The sequence below is a fragment of the Canis lupus genome, chromosome 10 (assembly GCF_011100685.1).
Source record: "Canis lupus familiaris isolate Mischka breed German Shepherd chromosome 10, alternate assembly UU_Cfam_GSD_1.0, whole genome shotgun sequence".
Classification (NCBI taxonomy): Eukaryota; Metazoa; Chordata; class Mammalia; order Carnivora; family Canidae; genus Canis; species Canis lupus.
Genome location: NC_049231.1, coordinates 8065693 through 8086722, shown reverse-complemented (window position 1 = coordinate 8086722; position 21030 = coordinate 8065693). Strand labels below are relative to the sequence as shown.

The 21030-nt window shown below is 43.9% G+C and overlaps 1 protein-coding gene across 1 annotated transcript in view; it reads left to right on the top strand.

Moving 5' to 3' along the window:
• Positions 1-2459: 2459 nt before the first annotated feature.
• The window catches only part of WIF1 (WNT inhibitory factor 1), a 66843-nt gene continuing 48272 nt past the window's right edge, over positions 2460-21030 (top strand). The window contains exons 1-2 of the mRNA XM_038549926.1: positions 2460-2607; positions 3693-3832. Of these exons, the coding sequence (XP_038405854.1) occupies positions 2460-2607; positions 3693-3832 (288 nt within the window). The remainder of the gene's footprint in view (positions 2608-3692; positions 3833-21030) is intronic.

The following is a 21030-nucleotide window of genomic DNA, read 5'->3' as shown; positions in this document are numbered from 1 at the left end:
GCAGAAGGAGAAGCAGGCTCCATGCAGGGAGCCCGACGTGGGACTCGATCCTGAGACTCCAGGATCGCACCCTGGGCTGAAGGCGGGAGCTAAACCACTGAGCCACCCAGGGATCCGTTTAAAAAAGATTCTGAAGTAATCTCTACACCTAACATGGGGCTCAAACTTCTAATCCTGAGATCAAGAGTTGCATGCTCTACCCACTAAGCCAGCCAATAAACGGTAGAGGTTTTAAACTGAATGAGTGGATTTGTAATACTACATAACACATTATTTCCAAATTTTTATCATATGCAAATAAATACTATTACTTTTAATACAGAAATTTGAAACAGGACTGTATTCTAGATGAAAAAGCCACTTTGCTCCTTCACAAGAGAAAGGAGAGTCAAGCCTGATTTAGGTCTTAGGTGACCCTTCCCCCCAAAGGATACACCCTGTTACTCTTGGAAATAGCTCACCGTGTGTACCATATGTTCTTTTCTTCCCTTTAAAACACAAGGAGCTCAAATCCAAGATTTTTAAAAATAGCATGTTTTTCTAACTATAATCAAACATAATTTTTTTTTGAGAAGTGTCCACTGCTAAGGAGAAGTGAATAGAGAGGGTCTCAATCAGAGGAAGTTGGATGAGGAGGAAATTTAGGCCCCTCTTTCTCTACCAGAAAGTACATTTTAGGACCATTTCCCGCTTAGTATTTGATTATAACAGCCTGTAGAGGGCGTCCTTGCACCAAGAGCCAAAGGGGTTTGAGCATCGCTAAGGGGAAAAAAGTTGCAATTAAGACCACACTTTGTGGAATCAAGGGAAAAGGTCTCCTGTGTTTCGAAACGATCTATAATTGGGAGACAACTGGCATTAAAATGTTAAAGAGTTTTAAGGCTTGCCTAACGTATGTGCATACTCTCTATAAAGGAATAATTACTGAAATGAAATCAAAACTAATAAAATGTCTGCAAAGAGGTAAAACTTTTTGATTTTCAAGGAAGAGTGGCTGTGAGGCTTGGGATGTAAACGCCTAATTATGATTTACTTATCAGTGCGAGGTATAGGGGCTAAAAGAATGGGCCCTTAAATCGGGGTGCCTGGGGTTTGAACCCTACTGGTGCCCCTTCCCAGCGAGGCAACCACAGGCGATTTACGGGGCGTTTTGGAACCCTGCTTCCCAAAAGTAAAATGGAAATCACAACAATGCCTATTTAAGAGAGTTGTGAGGATTAAGTAAGCGCTTTAATGTACTTACAGGGCAGCCCGGGGCGGGGCTCAGCGGTTTAGCGCCTGCAGGCCCAGGGCGTGACCCCGGGGTCCCGGGATCGAGTCCCCTGTCGGGCTCCCCGCATGGGGCCTGCTTCTCTCTCTCTCTCTCTCTTATAAATAAATAAAATCTTTTAAAAAAAGTTCTTATAAACTTTGACACTGCAAGTTCAAATCAGTCATAACTAGACATCCACTCTACTTCTAAAGACCAACAGTTGTAGGGCGGGAAATAGTCCACAACTGGAAATGCGTATTCTGGGCCTTTTAGGCGCTTCCCGGCGCCAACCTCTTCCCGCGCTCCCCCGCCCTTGCGCGGCTCCTCTTCTGTTCGGTTTCCCTCTTGAGGCGGCCCCGGCTCTGCAAAGGCCTGAGCGGAAGCCCGTGGCCTGGAGCCTCACCCCCGGGCGTCTGTCACAGCATCTGGGGCTAAGGGACAGAGGGAAGTTGACAACCCTTTTCGGGGTCTGAAGCCTTTCTAAGTTGTTTTGGTTTGAAACCTTTGGCTTCCGTGTGCTTGGGGGCAGCCAAGGGGCCAGGCAGGGGCAGGCGAACTGGGGCGGCCCCTCGAGGCTGCAGCCCCCCCACCCCCCGACCCCCGGAGGCCGGGCCCCAGCGCGCCGACTGCACGAGGCCGCGCGCCTCCGGGCTCCGGCGCGGTGCTCCGATCGATCGGCGCGCCGGGCGGCAGGTGCACCTGTCACCCTTCGCGGCGCCGCCCGAGCCGCGGGGAGGACCGCCCCCCACCCCGAGAGAGCGCCCTCGGCGCTGCGAGCCTGGGGCGGCGGCTCGAGCCTTCCCCCGAGGGGACGCGCGGAGGGCGGGCGCCGACGGCTGGGCAGCGGGGGCGGCGGAAGGCGGGGAGCGGGGGCGCAGCGCCTCCTGCAGCGCCGCGCGGGGCGGAGCCGTCCCCGGCCGTCCCCGTCCCCGTGCCGTGCCGTGCCCGTCCCCAGCATCCCAGCCGCGGCCGCCGCGCCCCCCCGCGGGCGCCCCTCGGCGCCTCGGCCTCCGCCCCCGACGGCGCCCCCCGCCCGCGCGGCCGCGTATTTAACCCCGGGGCTGTGGGCCTCGCCGCGCGTGCCGGCACCTCCCGCCCCGCCTCCGCGCTGCGTCCGCCGAGGGCTCGCTCCGTCGCGCTCTCGCTCGCACCGGGCTCGCGGGCTGGGCAGGCGAGGGGGAGCCCCGGGGCGGCAGTCGGCGGGAGCATGGCCCGCAGGGGCGCCGTCCCCGCCGCCGCGCTCGGCCTGTGGGGCCTCCTGCCCTGCCTGCTGGGGCTGCGCGCCGAGCTCGGGCCGCCGCGCGAGGAGAGCCTGTACCTGTGGATCGACGCCCGCCAGGCCAGAGCGCTCATCGGTAAGGCCCCGCCGCCGCGCCCGCACCGGGGGCCGCCGCGCCTCGCTCCCCGGGATGCGCCCCCCACCCCTCCCCGAGCGCGTCCCTCCGCGGAGCCTCCTCGCTCCCCGGGATGCTCCCCGCCCCCAGCGCGCGTCCCTCCGCGGAGCCTGGCTCCCCGGGATGCTCGCCCCCCCTCCGCCCCGAGCGTGCGTCCCTCCGCGGAGCCTCGCTCCCCGGGATGCTCCCCGGGATGCTCCCCGCCACCCCCGAGCGCGTCCCTCCGCGGAGCCTCGCTCCCCGGGATGCTCCCCGCCCCCAGCGCGCGTCCCTCCGCGGAGCCTCGCTCCCCGGGATGCTCCCCGCCCCCAGCGCGCGTCCCTCCGCGGAGCCTGGCTCCCCGGGATGCTCGACCCCCCTCCGCCCCGAGCGTGCGTCCCTCCGCGGAGCCTCGCTCCCCGGGATGCTCCCCCGGATGCTCCCCGCCACCCCCGAGCGCGTCCCTCCGCGGAGCCTCGCTCCCTGGGATGCGCCCTCCCCGCCCTCCTGCGCGCGTCCCTTCGCGGAGCCTCCTCGCTCCCCGGGATGCTCCCCGCCACCCCCCAGGGCGCGTCCCTCCGCGGAGCCTCGCTCCCTGGGATGCTCTCCTACCCCCCGGAGCGCGCCCCCCCGCCCCCCTGCGCGCGTCCCTCCGCGGAGCCTCCTCGCTCCCCGGGATGCGCTCCACCCCCCTCCCCACAGCGCGCGTCCCTCGGCGGAGCCTGGAGACCCCTAAGCGGGCCCAGCGTTCCGGTGGCGCGGGTGCGGGCGCCGACGGCCCTGCGGCTGTAGGGTGGGCGCCGCGGGGACCCCCCCCCCCCGCCCCCCGTCCCCTGCCTTCCCCGAAGGCCTGAGTGCTGGCGCTGCTCTCATCACACGTCGAGGACAATCAGGTGGGGCAAGGACAGGTGCCTGGCAGGGAGCACCACGCTCCTTCCTGAGCGTCCCCCGTCCCCGCCCCCCCCCCCCCCCCCCCCCCCGCGTGCGCTGTCTGCTTTGGCTTCTCTGAAGTCGGTCTGGTTGGATGGTTCTGTTGATTTTACTTTATTATTATTTTTTTAAACCAGGATTTGAAGAAGATATCTTGATTGTTTCAGAGGGGAAAATGGCCCCTTTCACCCATGATTTCAGGAAAGCGCAGCAGAGAATGCCAGCCATTCCCGTCAATATCCATTCCATGAATTTCACCTGGCAAGCTGCAGGGCAGGTAAGCTTTGATAACGAGGAAGGGTGGAGAAAATGAGCCTGTAATATTTCCATTGCCTGATGGGCAGGTAGAGAGAATACTGTGTAGTGTGGAGGCTGCTACACTTTTACGACTTTTTTTGAGTGATTTCTCATGGGATCATCTCCAAAGCAAATAAGGAATTTACTCGCGTTTATTCCAACGTGTCACATAAAGATTCCCAAAAGGAAAAGGTGAGCAAATAAATAAATAAATAAAAATAAAAAGATGAGCAGTGTGCCTAAGCTTGCTGTTTTGATATGACTCTGAGTCTTCAGGCTTCTAGAAACAAACACCAACATCACTTCTTTCTATGATCGTTGACGTTAAAATTTAACATAATATCTTAAAAGATTCTTTGCCATGGTATATACCCAATCACTCTTGGTGTTGGTTATGCTTTACAACAAATATTAAACTCTGTAAGTGATTTTGACGTTGTGCGTTTGAAAAAATTGTTGAATGTTATTCACTGGGACAATGTAAATGCTGCGTATTTCTGGTTGAAGTTCACAGCCTCAAAAAGTGTCACATTTGTAAAATATTGCGGGCTATTGATTTTTTAAGCACCGTTTTAAATACTTTCATATGGAAAAAGAAAACTGCAATATATTTTTATGAAGAAGCATTCCTTTTATTTCTTAGCACATTACCATCCTTTGTATGTTACCTTTTGTACGGTTCCAGTAATACATAAATGATGTCTAATTTTGGAAAGAAAGGGAGAATAAATATTATGTGAGTTTAATTTCTTTTGTGCAGTTGGAGAATTTACTCTGGAGGACAAATAGTAAGTAATAAATTCTTTTGCTCATTAGTCGGTAAAATGTGTCCACTATGAGAATCATTGTAATTATAATTAAAATCACATTTTCAGGTCTTTTTTTTTTTATTCTAAATTTACTTACATGGCTATTTTCATGAACAATGCAATCCAGAAAACACTTTATAAAAAGTAATTATTTTGAATTGAGAAGCCACATTGGGTGCCTCTAATTATCTGTTATATGCTGGGTGTGACTGTTTTACTCATCTTTTTCCCTCAGGTCTGTTCTCTCATTTTGTTTTTGTTTTTGTTTTCTAAAATAAACCGAATCTAGACCTATCAACACTCCATCGTTGTAAAAATAAAACAAAAACAAAAAACAAAATGGATTTTGGATCCACCAGGGTTCATAGCAGGAAGGTCATGTACTCTAATATCCCCATTTGGCAGATAAGTTCACTGAGGCTCTTATTGCTCGAGAGGAGATCATTTCTTTTCTCCTATAATTCCCTCTTTATAGTTACTTCATAGACTATTAATTTTGGAATAGTGTGAAATCAATAATAAAGCAGTGAATGGCCTTTTGTCATCTCCTTTTCTTTTCACCTGACTTAATCTGTGTTTGACCACTTGGCAGATGAGATCAATATTAATTCTGTAGTTTTATTTTTTTAAGATGTTATTTATTTATTCATGAGAGGCACAGAGAGAGGCAGAGACTTAGGCAGGGGGAAAAGCAGGTTCCTTGCGGGGAGCTGGACGTGAGACTCGATCCCAGGACCCCGGGATCACACCCTGAGCCAAAGGCAGATGTTCAACCGCTGAGCCACCCAGGTGTCCCTAATTCTGTAGTTTTAAAAAGGACATCATCTTTACCTATACTTTTATGAATTTATAAGAACCAAGAAGGTAGCTTGACTTACACGCCTTCCTAGCTGAAAGTATTTGGTAACTATAGGAGAAGCAGAAAATGTCAACAGTTCTTATTTATTAATTTATTTTACATATGCATTTGTCTTCTGGAGAATGGATTTTGAACAAAGACTTAAATATCATGTCATCTCCCCTGTTGCTTTATAGCTTAGCGCATGTTTGCAAATACTGACACATTGTTGAGTACAAAACGAGTCTCTGAATCAATCTCAGGAATGTCTCTTTTTTTTTTTTTTTTTTTTTTTTTTTTTTTTTTTTTTTTTTTTTTTTTTATATATATATATTTTTTATTTATTTATGATAGTCACAGAGAGAGAGAGAGGCAGAGACACAGGCAGAGGGAGAAGCAGGCTCCATGCACCGGGAGCCCGACGTGGGATTCGATCCCGGGTCTCCAGGATCGCGCCCTGGGCCAAAGGCAGGCGCCAAACCGCTGCGCCACCCAAGGATCCCCAGGAATGTCTCTTGTAAAGGATTAGAGAAGATGTTGGAACTGGCATGGACACGAAGCTTCTAGCATCTTTTTCTCTCCTGTTTAGGTGTTGATCACCCTTGTGAATCATCTCATTATGCAGTATAGTGTTAGCACTTCGGTTAAGTTATCTTGCTTTTTATGCTCAGTCTGCTCTGGATGTAGTTACCATCAGTAACTACATGAACTCTGGTGTCTGTTTTAATTAGCTAGGAGAGTAGGTGAGGAAGGTAGGGTCTACACAATGCCAAATAGAGGGACATTTAAAAATACTATTTAAATTTTGCTTATTTTACTCAATAAAGTTATGTGACTCCAGCAGCATAATTTTTGAAATGCATGGAAATTTTGAAGATGAGAAAAATAATCACTTCAATGCCAATTAAGTATTTTGAAAGGCATCTCTGGCTGTAGCCAAACCACATCAAAACATCGACATGGAAAATGAAAAGTTCATTTCATTATCTAGTTATTTCATCCAAATAATATCAAACATTTAGGATTTCAACACAAGAACACACAGCTGATTAACAAAATTTTAAGCTTAATATTTAAGTGTTTTGGCAACACGTGGAGAAAGTTAAAATAACTTTAGGATTGAAGACCTAGAGGCAGTAGGTATTATCTCTTTCCAATAAATTATTAGTCCATTAACCCAAAGTGTTCTTGGGGCCATTTGAAATAACTTTTATGTTCTACTTCAAACAAATGCAAATAAAAATTACAGTGAGATTCATTTACCCAAATCAAGTTGGTCAGGTTTTTAAAAGAGTTTTGAGTATGTGGAGAAGAGTGCATGCTTATATATGGCTGATGGCCCTGTTAGCCTTTTTGCAAGGCTATTTATTCTGATAGCAAAAAGTTTGATAGATACCCTTTGATTGGAAAATTTTATTTCCAGAGATTCATTCTAAGGAAATAATTGTGGATGTTAATAAAAATGTAGGTGCAAGACTGTTCCTCATTGTGCTATTTATAAAAGTAAAAATGGGTAGGATCTAAAGGTCCGGTGATAGTGGCAGGAGAATGCAATGAAGCATTAATAAGAGTATTCTAGACATTAAAAAAAAGAATATTCTAGGCATCTACTCAATGCCATAGAAAGACATTCATGACAGATTAAGTCAACAGCCTGTATCAGTATATTCTATTTGATTACATTACAAAATATGTAGGCAGACACTGGAATAAGCATCTGATACACCTCTGATTCTCCAAGGTGACAACAATAGTTATATCTGTGTGTATTATGTTTTTGTTTTCCCACAATGAGTGTGTATTGATTTGTAATTTCAAGAACTATTTTACATTAAATGTGTGCAAAAAGCTCTACTTTAGAGTTAAAACTTTTTTTTTTGAGTTAAAACTTTCATGATGTTCTACATTATAGTTTACTTACATTTATTAGCCAGTATCATTTTTACACTATGTATCACTCAACAAAATGGTAAAACAAATGGTTTTCATGGCTGATCATAACTATGGAGCCCAAAGAATTCACTAATGCTTATCTGATTGTCACCACTTTCTTTTTTTTTTTTAATATTTTATTTATTATTTATTTATTTAAGTCACAGACAGAGAGAGAGAGAGGCAGAGACACAGGCAGAGAGATAAGCAGGCTCCATGCACCAGGAGCCCGACGTGGGACTCGATCCCAGGTCTCCAGGATCACGCCCTGGGCCAAAGGCAGGCGCCAAACCGCTGTGCCACCCAGGGATCCCTGATTGTCACCACTTTCTTTTACGATCCCTAAAAATCTGTATAGAAAGGCTTTCCTATCTGAAATCAGATAACCTGACCCCTTCCTCTCACTGAAATCCTCATTTTCCATGGAAAACCCTGTGTCTACTTTATCTCCCATTTAAAATACTCATTTTCTGACATGCCCCTTTTCGAGGCCTTTAGATCAGAGAAGAATTTCTATTAAAGAAGTTTAGGCTTGAAGGATTTTTAGTAATTAAGGGAAAATACTCTTTATTGCTGTATATAACTTTTAATAGTTGATATTTTTCAATGAGACATTCCTTATTCTGATTTTTCTCTAAATTTGGGACAGGTAGGGGCCATGAGTGACCATTTTGGTTTTCTAAATGATGCACTAATTAAATATTTTATTTGGAAAATAGCCCTTTCTAAAACTAATGACTTTCAAATAAAACTTTAATGAGAAGTTTTGTTGGACAAATCTGAATTCTAATACTAGGACACCACTGCTGATTTCCATATGAACCAATTTGGTTCAAGGCCAAATTTTTTGTTTATATAGACCTTATAAATAGATTTTTATTTATAAAGATTTATAAAGATCGGGGATCCCTGGGTGGCGCAGCGGTTTGGCGCCTGCCTTTGGCCCAGGGCGCGATCCTGGAGACCTGGGATCGAATCCCACATCGGGCTCCCGGTGCATGGAGCCTGCTTCTCCCTCTGCCTGTGTCTCTGCCTCTCTCTCTCTCACTGTGTGCCTATCATAAATAAATAAAAAAAAAATTAAAAAAAAAAGATTTATAAAGATCATATAGACTTGATTTTAATAACTGTAGTATAGTCTATCACCCGCATATAGATGCCAAGGTTCTGTGAATTTAGTACCCATTTGGTAGGGCATCTCTTTTAATGTTGGCTTTTTTTTTTCTTTTTTAAGCAGTGGTGATGGATTTATGTTGAGCCATTTGTACTAGTTTACCAACCTCCTTGTGACCAAATGCTTGGATTTCTGAGATGGTTGGCAAGGGCTGGGATGAAACTGGGGTGTATGGAATAAAAATTCTCCGGGTGAAGATAACTAGTCGCTATTAACTTCCAACCCACCACGTGGATTACCAAGCAAGCTCTTGTAACAACAGGTCCGGATCTCAAAGTACGCTTGTTATCATATATAGTGGTCCCAATTCTTATAACCACTAGAAGTCAGTGACAGAGCTTCATTTTTCTCAGTTGCAAGATGTTTAAATACATAACTGAGAATGTCATTGTGGATACGGGAAAGGAAGAGGAGAATTTTGCTGTCCTGGGAAGGGGGTGGTCACATGCATATTTTAGAAGAATCGATTATTGGGTTACAGTGCAGAAATGTGCTCCTGTGTTTTATGTATCACCATAGAAAACAGCAAGTACGACAGATGGTGAAGATTCAGTGTATCTAGTGCAATATTCACTCCTATGTAAAGAACATCAATGTATTCATAACCCTTCCTAGCTCCCTGTCAGTTAAAAAACTTCTTGAGTTACTTCAAACTGCCAGCGATAAGGGCAATAATAATACAAAATCCAGTATGAGGAAAACTCAAGGACTTTGTCTGGATAGTGGTGTCTTTGTGAATGATTCCAGTCAGTAGCACCCAAAGTTAGCTTTGAAATGAGGAAGGTACTGTTGGCAAAAAGGAAAATAAAAAACAGACCATTTTCCTGAAAACTGACTCATATTTTTGCTAATTTTTTTTTTAAAGCGGAATCCTTCTGACGTGTTTCCATAATATGAACTAGATAATATGATTCTGGCATTTAAATGCCCCTACAGCTCTGGATAGCTTGTTTTTGCAATGTACAGTGTCACACTAGTCCCATTAAACTGGCTATAGTTTGTAGCCTCAAATCTCCCACTGGACTTGTTGAGGAAAGGAGACCTGTATGAAAATGTTTCTTTCTGGGACCCCTGGGTGGTTCAGTGGTTCAGTGTCTGCCTTGGGCTCAGGTCATGATCCTGGGGTCCCGGGATCGAGTCCCATGTCAGGCTCCCTGCATGGAGCCTGCTTCTCCCTCTGCCTGTGTCTCTGCCTCTCTCTCCGTGTCCCTCATGAATAAATAAATAAAATCCTTTTTTAAAAAAAAGAAAGAAAAAAAATGTTTCTTTCCTTCTTTTCTCCCCTTGACAAAAATGAAAGAAAAGCAATAGAGAAGTGAATTTTAATTCGCGTACTTCCCCTCCTTCTTCAAAGGAACTGCCAAATACCGTTAACGGCCTTCTTCCAATTCCCTAAGTTATGGTAACACTGATTATTATTATTTAAGTCCCTGAATGTGTACCGTCCACATTTTTTCCTAATGGAGTTGTGATTGTTTTGGTAGTTATAAGTGGTTGCATACTTGCGTACTCCTGGGGTTAGCCATCGTACCTTTGCAGTGGTTTTATGTCACCAAATGGAGGAAATACCTCGGTTTTTAACCCCTGGCCCGTGGTTTCAAAGTGGGAATGCGAATATGTTTACTCACTGTGGGCATGATTTTTTTTAAAGAAGGTACTCATATCGAAAACACAGCTTTAAACTTTTAATGTTTAGATGCTGCTCCGCTGTGGTATTTTGCATTGTGGTGTTGTGGACATGCCACTAGGGATCAAAGAGTAATTCTGCAGAGAGCCCATTTCATTTAGCAAAGCAGGCATGTGCCAGCCATCTGTTGTATCTGCTGATAGAAAACAGCAGTAAGTTTCTCAAACTTCTGCCAGAAAAAAAAAAAAAAAAAGCCTTTATTGCTTAGAGGAGATGAGTTACAAGGTACCTTGTAAGCCACATCTGGTTCTATAGCGATTTACATGGCACAAATGTAAACTCTGCTGTGTCTTCCTTACACGGTGGTATAAAAGCGCATAAACAAACCCTCCACCACTATCCTCTGTGTTTATTCCTGACTTTAAAACACTTGCACAAATAAAAATCTTTTAAATTGTTGTGGCGAAGCGGAAAGGAATGATATTCAATAAAGCATTTTGTTTTGGATTAAGCTCATTTCACTTAAATGTCCCTGATGTGTTGTGAGAGGAGAAGTTTGGGGGAATAAGAGTTTAGTGAAAATGTTCTTCATCCTGTAGCAGGATCTCTGAAGGAAGCCTTGTCAGGTCAGGACTTCTTTGGCTGCAGTAATTTAGCCAACTTGCCCCATTTGCCAGCCTGGGGGTAACTTGGTTCCATTGCTGTGAACCCTCCGTTATTCTCCCCTGCCGCACTTCTCTGCTTCAAGCAGTCAATCAACAAACATAGACGCTGAGTCATAGAGCACATGGAGGGGAATAAATGTGGTCCCTGCTCTCAGGAAGCTAATAGTCTAGGAAGCACATATTCATCATCCTCATCCACATGAGGTTAGAAAGAATGGGATTGGCTGAGAGCACGAAGAAGGCCACTCTATTCCCTGCCTGGAGGAACGAGAGGCAGGAGCTCTTCACTGAGCTCACGGAGCAGGTGATGTCTGAATTCATTCCCGAAGGGTGAGGAAGCATTCATCAGACCAGCAACGGAGGAAATTTCTTTCCAAGGGGAGAGCTCAGGATGTTCAAGTGCATGGAGATCTTAAAGAGAAAGTCGTGTTCTAGATGATCATGAGGGCCTCCTATCATATCTGAGAGGTCATTGGAAATTCAGCGAAGGAGAGGTCAAGGTCAAATAATGGAGAAGGGTTCTGGGGGGAGAGAAGATGGGAGAAACAATTCAGGGAGATATCTCTCTTCTCTCCTGTGAAAATAACAGACTCAACATTTTGCAGGTTTGTCCCGGGGATATATTAAATAAATCTTTGGTTTAGGTGTTGGGTGGACAGTGGCTTTTCTACAATCATCAATTAGTTCTTCTTTTTTACTAAACTTTTGGAAAACTTTGTGATGGTTAGTCTCAGTTCCAGGTTAAATTATTTTTGGCAATTAGAGTATGGAACGATAAAAAAAAAAAAACATCTCATTTTGTGAGTGCATAGAACTTTTAAAAAAATCAATTTAATTTTCTAATGGAGCCTAAAACTTTGAACTTAATGTAAAAAGAAGCTTAAATAAAGAAAATAGCACATTGATATGGGAAAGAATTGATTTAGCATCTATTCTCCACTCCCAAACCTTTTTAACTATCAGGCAAAGTACAATAAATATATAGAAATTACACTTGGCAGGTGATACTTCCATTTAAATGAGGAGAAGTAGACACTGGACATAGTTTTATTTAAAATAAGCCTGTTTCTTCAAGTATTTACCTTTCTTTTAAAACTTACTAGTTAAAACTCTAAACTCGGGCACCCGTGTGGCTCAGTCAGTTAGGTGTCCGACTCTTGATTTTGTTTCAGGTCATGATCTCGGGAACATGAGATGGAGCCCTGTGTGGGGCTCTTTGCTCAGCGGGGAGTCTGCTTGAGATCCTATCCCTCTGCCCCTACCCCCCCCCCCAGCAAGTGCACCCATGTGCCCCCCCCCCACACACACACTCCCTCACTTTATTTTAAATAAATCTTTAAAAAAAAAAGAAAACAACCTTCTAAGACACTTTCTGTTCTCTGTTTTTCTCAGGTAGACATGTGGATTTTGCCTTCTTTTTGAATTTTAAGATGAATGTGATTAAAGAATCTTGAAAATTGTTGGGCGTCATTTGAAACGCATTTGCCTGAACACAGTCTCATAGAGCAGCTATGTCTTGTGTGGCCCTGAGACAGGGGACATATTCACGATCGACTTCTTAGCTGACAGTATGAGACAGGCCATGAACACAGTTCTTGCCTAGCTGCTCTTGGCCAGAACACAGATCATGCCCTGGGGAGGCAAAACATGATTAAGGACCAATTCTCTGCCCTTGAGAAAATTAGAAGCAACTGGAGAGGCAGATATATATAAACAGATCATCCTAATAATTACTGAGAAGTGCTATTGTAGCAGTACTAGGACATTGCTAGGCTATAATGAGAGAACAGAGAAGTAACTCCAGAGCTGAATCTGACTTTTGGGTTAGCCAAGAAACAATGTGGAAGAATGGATGGTTTTTAGGGAAAGGAAACAGCTCAAGGCAAGGTGTAGAGACCAGAAAGATGGTATCTGGGAACCAGTAGTTTGGTGTGGCTGACGTGTATGTTCAAGTGGGAGGTAAAGAGGTCGGCAGGAGTTAAGTAAAGGACTTTGTGCAGAATGTTGATGCACCTGGGATTTACTCTACAGACAAAGTTGAGTTAGTCCACAGAAAACTATAAAGCACAGGATAGTGGCGTCAGAGTTATGTATTTAGATTATTGCATCAGCAGGATAGAAGATAGCTTTAAGGCGGGTTGACTGCAAGGAGAGAAATCAGGGATAATAGCATACAAGATCAGGGATGAAGAGAAGGGGAAAATGGATTGGGGAAACATTTAGGAGATAAAAATCCAAAAGTCTTGGTGCTAGGGATAAAATCTCATTTCCCCCACTGTCTGCTTCATTAACTTGGTAGTCGCCCTGTTAGCCTTTCTGCCCCCTGCCATGCAAGCTCATCCTTCCTGCCCAAGGGCCTTTGCACATGAAATTGCCTCTGCCTACAATTCACTCGTGCTAGATTTCTGTGTGGCTTGCTCACTCAGTTCCCCCATGTGCAATCAAATATCACCTCCTCTAACAGACTTTCTTTCCCTGCCTCCCCTCTCAAAACAACAGCCACTGCCCTCAACACTCTTGAGTCTGCTTCTCTGCTGTATATTTTTTATGGCCCTTAAAATAATGATTATACTTGATTATATTTTATTTTAATTGTTCAGCCCTCCCATTTCAGTGTAGGCTCACGAGAATAAGGACTTTGTCTCATTCACCATGTCACTACTCCAGGTCCTGAACAGCTCCTGACACACAATAAGCAGTTGATAACTATTTGTTGAATGTATTAAGACATGAAGTAGATCCCATGATTATTTCCATTTGATAGATAAGGTGACTGAGGCAGAGAAGAGCAAGAGAAACCCAGGTAGTAAGTGACAGAGCTGGAATTTAAAGCCAGACAGTTGGGATTCGGAGCCTTACTCTGATGAGGGCTGGATAGAGGTATGAACACAAAGGGGGCCACAGCCAACCTTGGCTGAGTTGGGAGGGGAAGGCTTTGCCAGAAAAGACACAACTACTGAACTGGGACTTGAAGCTGAGACAGGAGTCAGGGGTAGAGAGGAAGGCTATCACAGGCCGAGGCAAAGGAGCTGCAAAAGGGCATTCTGGGAGAGGTTGTGATGCCCCAGATAGGGGCTGTATGCAAGGGAAGATATTGGGGGCCAGGGCTGAGCAGGCAGTATGTGTGTGTGTGTGAGGAGATGAGGCCAGACATTTGGGAAGGGCCGGAGGGAGAAACAGAACCCATGGAAAGGTCACTAAACCCAATTCTTTTATCTATAAGAAAAGAAGTTTGGATTATCTCTAAATGCCTTCCAAATTCTAAAATATTGCAATTCTATCTCTTGAACATCCTCAATACTGTAACATTGACGGTAATATCCTTATTTAGACTGCAGTAGCTGTCCCTGTTTCTTAAATCAAGGCAGAAAGATTCTTCCTCCAAAACTGTCTTATTTGTTGTCAAATTTAAAAGGGCTGGTCTCAGAATACTCCTTTATTTATTTGTTATGTTGATGATAATAGTCAATAACTCATGTAACATAGACTCAGGGCTGGTCACTTTGCCAGATACTCTTTCATCAGATCTTCACAGAAAGCCTGAAGTAGGCACCAGTAATGTCCTCAATTTATAAATGAGGAAACTAGGGAATAAGGAATTCAAATTATTTACCTAAGATCATGCAGCTAAGAAGGCTTTTTTTTTTTTTTTTTTTTTGCTAAGGAGACTTATGTACGTGTTTATATACTTAAGAGATTTCTTATGATAACTTCTGGAATGTCTTCTCATTCAAAAAACAACAATTCAAAGAACATTTATCAATGCTTACTATATGTGAGGTTCTGAGAATACAAATTTTAATTGATCTAACTGCCTTCTAGGAATTCACCAGCTGGTGGTAAAGACTGTGGCATATAAAGCAATAATAATTGTGTTGAGTTCTCAGGGCCCATGCGTGGGGTTGGATGGGCTTTTTCGTTGCATAAGGTAACCTGACCAAAGTGGCAGGTTCAACCTTCTGAGCAGAAATCCAGCTCACTTGTCAAGTCTGACAACATGCCACAGAGCTGCCTCTGTCCAGAGGGGACACTTGTACGTAACTTGCACAGAACCTTCATATGAGTTAGGTGGCCCCCATTAAATGCCCTAATAGAAGTGCTATGGGAGCATAAAGCCAAAGGGTTTTGTCTTTGATCAGGTAAATTTACAATTACTTATGTTCTGAAGAAGATATCACAGAAGAAGTAACATCTAACCTGGGTCCCAAAAAATGTTCAATAGGCAGATACTGGCCAAGGCAGGTGGGGCTGGAATGGGCTTTCCTACATACACTGAATGACCTGTAGGAGGGCACATAGGATTAAGAATCACTGGTGTAGTTGGAAAAGGACTATCAGTCCCAAAAAGTTTGGAAAGATTATGGTTTCTGTATGCCATAGTTGGCTTGTCTTATAGAAAATGGAAGGGGGGGGAGAAAATGGGGAGCATGATTACATACGTGATAATGTGATGCCTGTATGAAAGACAGCTTTGGTGGCAGAGGAAGGATAGATGCCGGAGTGCCTGGCTGAAGACTAGGAACCAATTAGGAAGTTCTTTAAGACGTTACAAGGTGACAGAGTGTGAAAGAAGACAAGTAGTGGAGAGAGGGAGGAAGGACAGATTCTAGAATATCTCTCAGTATAATTGACACGTGGGTGTTATGAAAATGAGGGGCTAGAGGATGACTCCAAGATGGTTGGACAGATGGTTGGATAGTTATGTCTTAACTGAGAAATTAATTACAGGAGCAAAAGCAGAACAGTTTGAGGTACAAAAGCAGTGGGGCCCAATTGGAAATTCCTAAACATGAATTTTCTGCTGAACATTCCCACAGCAGAGTCTGGTATGAATTTGAAAACTTGAGTCTAGAGGGAAGATAGGAGATGGAGAATAAAAAGCCTGCTTTCGGAGAGCTGAGGTTTTCCTTCTGTACCTCCCCCTCTTCCTTCCTTGTTTTGACCCTAACTCAGTAAATATTTAAGGACCTACCTACTGCCAAAGCTTGTGCTTAATGCTAAACAAGCAGACAAACAAAAAACAGAATTCATATATGAAGATTGCCCACAAGGAGATCAAGCTTGCCTTCAGTCTAGTGTGACAGCAGGTATGAACAAAACAACAAGAGCACAGTATTAAGTGGGTTATAATTGCAAAATGAACAAGGTACATAACTGTTGGGAGAGGTGTGAATTGATTTACATAGTGTCCCTGGTGTTCTTTGGGGCGTAGCCTAAAACCTATAAAACGAATAAATGCCCACTTGGAACAACCGCTCTGCTTCACTTCATGGCTTTTATGTACTTGAGATAGATTGGCCTCATGTATGCTGCCTTCTACTTGCTGTTATTATTATTATTACTGTTTTGGAAATGAATATGACAATTGTCCCTATATCACTAGGTGTCTACACCACGGGCTTTGTTAGTATGCCTCGTTTTTAAGGGCTATTTCAGGATTAGCCATGGGTGCACCACCAGGGGGTGAATCACATCTGAAGTCAAGTCCATGTAGATTATCTCCTACTTAAGGCAATACTCTGATGGATGGATCCCCAATAAACTTGTAAAATTACTCTGCTGTCTGCCTTCTGAGTACTTCATGAAGCCATTTGATTCCTGTCATTGGTAAATTCAATGAATATTCCTGTTTCCAGTTGGAACTTGGTGTGTCTTTGAAATTGTATTTCTGTTGCTGTCACAGCAGTAGCCAGCAGGTGGCAATGTAAAAGTTACTTCTTTGTGAAATATTCCACCTCAACATTTTTCGAAGCTGTGGGGCTGCTCTCTGTTAACAGAGACCAATTTGTGGGGTACCGTGATCTTACGTAACTCATTTCACTAAACCATTAATATATTCAGTAAGTTAGAGAATGAACTGTCTCAAATTCCACGTCACTGAAAGCATTTTAGACTCATCGTAGATGTGAGAACTCATCCTAAATAACTACAAATGTGAATGATTTCATTTTATGCCCATTTTCTGTTTTCTTCCTTTTAAACAATTGCTCGGTTTCAGGCTGGAGTCAAGTTTTGAGTATCTCTCTGTATTCATCCAGGATTTTCTTTGCCTTCTGTGGCTGTAGCTTTAGGTGTCAACAGAATTGCAGAGTTGGAAGAGATCCCGGAGCTCCTCCACCCCATCAAGCCCAACGTTTTCTGAAGCATCCATGAATCAGGGGCTCTCAGCCTCTAGTTGAACATGCTCAGTGGCAGGGAACTTACTAGCACAGGTGTTACTGAATACTTTTAATTGTGTTAACCAAAGAAAGTTTTCTTCATAATGGGCTACAACCTGCCTTCCTGCTGTACCCTGAATACCCAAGACTCGAACAATCTGTGTGCTCCCATTTGGAGAGTCCTGCTTTGCATTTATACCCTAAAGTTTGCTGATGTGTCGTCTCCCTCATGGCGGATGTAGGGTCTCTGGTTCATTTACCCCTGCTTCTTCCCTAGTGAAGACCAGCTATTTCTGTGAGTTCTTAGAAGGACTCTGCACATGCCATCCTGGAGGGAGATGTCTTGACCTCAGCTGGTACAGTGTGGCCCTGGTGAGACCCGCCTGTCAGGTCTAGATGGAGCCTCATCATGCTCCCTAAGCTATGAAGACTCAAGGGGCCACAGAGGGCTGTATTCTCCATTGGCCTCCCAGTCTCAGTGCAACATGGTGTTCTGCACCAAAATGGGGAATCTACCTCTATCCTCAATTTGACATTGAGCGTTGTCACCTGGCACCTACAACAGCATGACTAAAGACCTTGACCGCCACTAGACACCAACATTAATTTCCTGCAGCCTGAGTCCCTTCAGCTCCTTCACATTAGCAGTTTTGCATGTCTTCAACCTTGACTCCTAAATCCTCAGCGAAAGTATAAAATGATCACAGATGGCATTTACTGGTACTCTACTCTTTATACCCTGGTGAGAAAAGAGTTCATTGCTAGAATCAGGGATTACTTCTAGGATTGTGAAATCATCTTTTGGGTCATAAAACAACTTGTGTGATAAACTAGGGAAGAAACAGAAGAAGAGGGAGGAAAGGAAGAAAAAAGGAAAATATCTAACACTTCTGGTATTCTATGTGCCAGTCGTTGTTGCTAATAATCACTTTTCACCACTAGCTAGTTTAATTCAACAACCAGTGAGATCAGTGCTCCTAATACCACCATTTTACAAAAATGCAACTGGGTCAGAAAAAAGTCAAAAATGCAACATGCCTAAGGTCACTCAGCTAGTGGGGGTTGGAGCCAGGATACTCAGCTAGATACTCAGGTATCTGACTCCAGAACCCATGGCAAAACTGCAACGTGTTTAATTCTCTTTAAAACCGAGAATTTCCTGAACTGGCACCTTTATTCTTTAGACACTTATAGTACGCACACCGCGTGCTGTGGAGCATGAGTAGATAAGGACCCTGACCAGTAAGAGCTCATACTGCTGGAGGAGGCCAAAACAGAATGTCTTTTATAGAATATTAGGTTGACTCACTTGAAATTGTCATTTATAGTAGGTCAAAAATGGTTGAATTTCATGTGATTTAACCTAATAAGAACTGATATTGATTATTTACTGTGTGCCAGCAGCTATTCTAAGTAATTTATATGGATTTAACTCTCCAACCAATTCTTTGACCTGAAGATACTGTTTTTATACTATGAGAAGACTGAGGTGCCAAGAAAGTAAGTAACCTGCCCAAGATCATACCCTAGTCATCTGCAGAGCCTGGGTGTGAACCCTGGTAGTCGGATGCCCAAGTAGGGCTCTGGCTGTATATATTATTTCACCCTCTGTGTTATACAAGAGTAGGCCAATCCTGTCCAACCAAATCAATTTTCAATGAAGCAGCTTCATTTAGAGAGTCCTGCCTTACAAGGTAAATATCAAATCAATTAGGTCAAGATCTAGTCCAGAAGCTAAATGAAATGAATGCAAAGTCCATTTGGCTCCAGACTGGCTAAATGTCTTTGGTTCCCAAAGCTTGATCATTACATTTTTCTGATTTCTTGGGTATCGACAGCTTGAATTTGGAGAGTTATCATTGCCTATCCTATTGTCTGGGGGTTGGGGGAACATTTACTCATAAACTGAGGGAGACAGTGGAAACTGGTACAGCTGTCTTGAATTAAGGTAAGAGATTTCTATCATTCTGCTAATAGTGACACCTTTTTATATTGCACTTAATAGTTTAAAACATGCTTCATTGATACTGTCTCACTGAGTTCATTCAGTTCTCCTAATAACTGAAAAAAATCATGCATTGCTGAAACTGTAGATAATTAAATATGAGGAATAACTGTGATAATTTGCAGTGAATGGCCTTTAGCCCAAAGTAAAATAATTCAAACCTGATCTTTAATAGTTGTGCATGCCTCCATAATGCATGAAAAGATTTGCTTTTGTGATTTTATAGAAATACTTTTGCCTCTTGATAAAAATAAATAAGGGCCCATTCAATAAATACTATTTAAATTATAAGGAAGCATTTTCAGGGGAAAATATAAGTGGATTACCATTCCATGCCATGGTAAGTATAGAAATAATTACCCTTCATCTGTTTTCATTCTTGATATTTCAGATATTTGTTGCCATCAATTCCTTGAGAAACTGCGTATCCAGGACTTTTCTAGAATGGTATTTATATGATTGTAGAAAGCTGTCCCCTTAATACAAAACCCGTCAAGTTAAGAGAGGTGATGAAATCGCCCTTTTGAGTGGGACATGGGGCCAGGAGTAGGGTGAGTGAGACAAGTGAGGCACTCAGGGTGAACCTAGGAGTACGTTAAGTGCCTCCCTAAATTTACACTCTGCATACCTTGATCACTTCCCCTAGTCCAGGCCCTGACCACACTGGAGAACATGATATATGATTGTTAATTTAATGTGTCAACTTAACTAGGCCACATTTGGTCAGACATTATTCTGGATACATCTGTGAGGGTGTTTTGGAGGAGATTAACATTTGAATTGGTAGACTGAAGGCAAATGGCACCACCCCCCCCCCACCCCCCCACCCCCCCCGCCCCGCCCCTGCCCAGTGTGGATGGGCCTCATCTGATCGCATGAAGGCGTGAATGGAACAAAAAGGTTGACCCTCCCAGGAGCAAGAGGGAGCTCCTCCTGCCTGCCTGCCTTCAAACTGAAACACTGGTTCTTTTTGGGTCTTGACCCTGCCAGCTTTCGGACTGGAATTGTATCACCGCCTCTCCTCAGAATTTAGCTTGCCATCTGCAGATCTCAGGCTCACCAGCATCCATAATTACATGAACCTATTTCTTGTTATCTATCTATCTATCTATCATCTATCTATCTATCTATCTATCTATCTATCTATCTATCTGTCATCTAGCCTACTGATTCTTTCTGGAGAGCTTTAATACACTGTTTTCTGTTTTAGCTGGAGAAGTTACTGTCAAAGAGAAGCAAACAGCAGCATGGACCAAATCTTGAAAATGCTTGGGGCCTTGGTTTCTTCAAGTGCTAAAAGGAAATCATTAATTTACTTCTTACACTGGCAGCAAAATGCAGTGGCATAATGTGTACAAAGTACTTGACACATAATCGACACTGAAAAAAGTAGGGTCTTTTCTTCCCTTTGTATTAATGAGCTGTTAGTGCTACATGGGAGCCAGGAGGCCAAAGAAAGGTAGCCTGCCAGATTGCAGGCTGGGGAGTGTGCCGGCGAGATGCCCAAATTCCACTATATGTGATGGTGTCCCAGTCTCTGAACTCAGCGTGTCACACTGAGCTGGCCTCAGGAGACCTGGCTTCTGGCCTGGACTCCCACACCATCTATCTGGGATCTCAGACAAGTATTTCATTTTCTTTCTTCTGCAAAAATAAGGGGTTCTTTTTAGGTCTAAATGTCTGTGATTTATTAGTCATTATTGTTTCTGCCTTGTTCTTGGTTTGTATTTGAATTCAAATCACCGAAAGACAACTTGGAGAATACCATTAATTGTAACAAAAAATAAACTTGGAGCAGAATTAACTTTTCTAAATACGGTTTGCCTGAATAATGCCAGTAACATCTTCCAAAATCTATTTTAGGCAACCTTCATCAGGTTTTCATATTAGCTTGATTTCAGTTCGTTCAATCTGACTGATAAACTGATTTTAGGAGTTCAACTCTGAGGCAGGTAGACCAGATGGCTCTA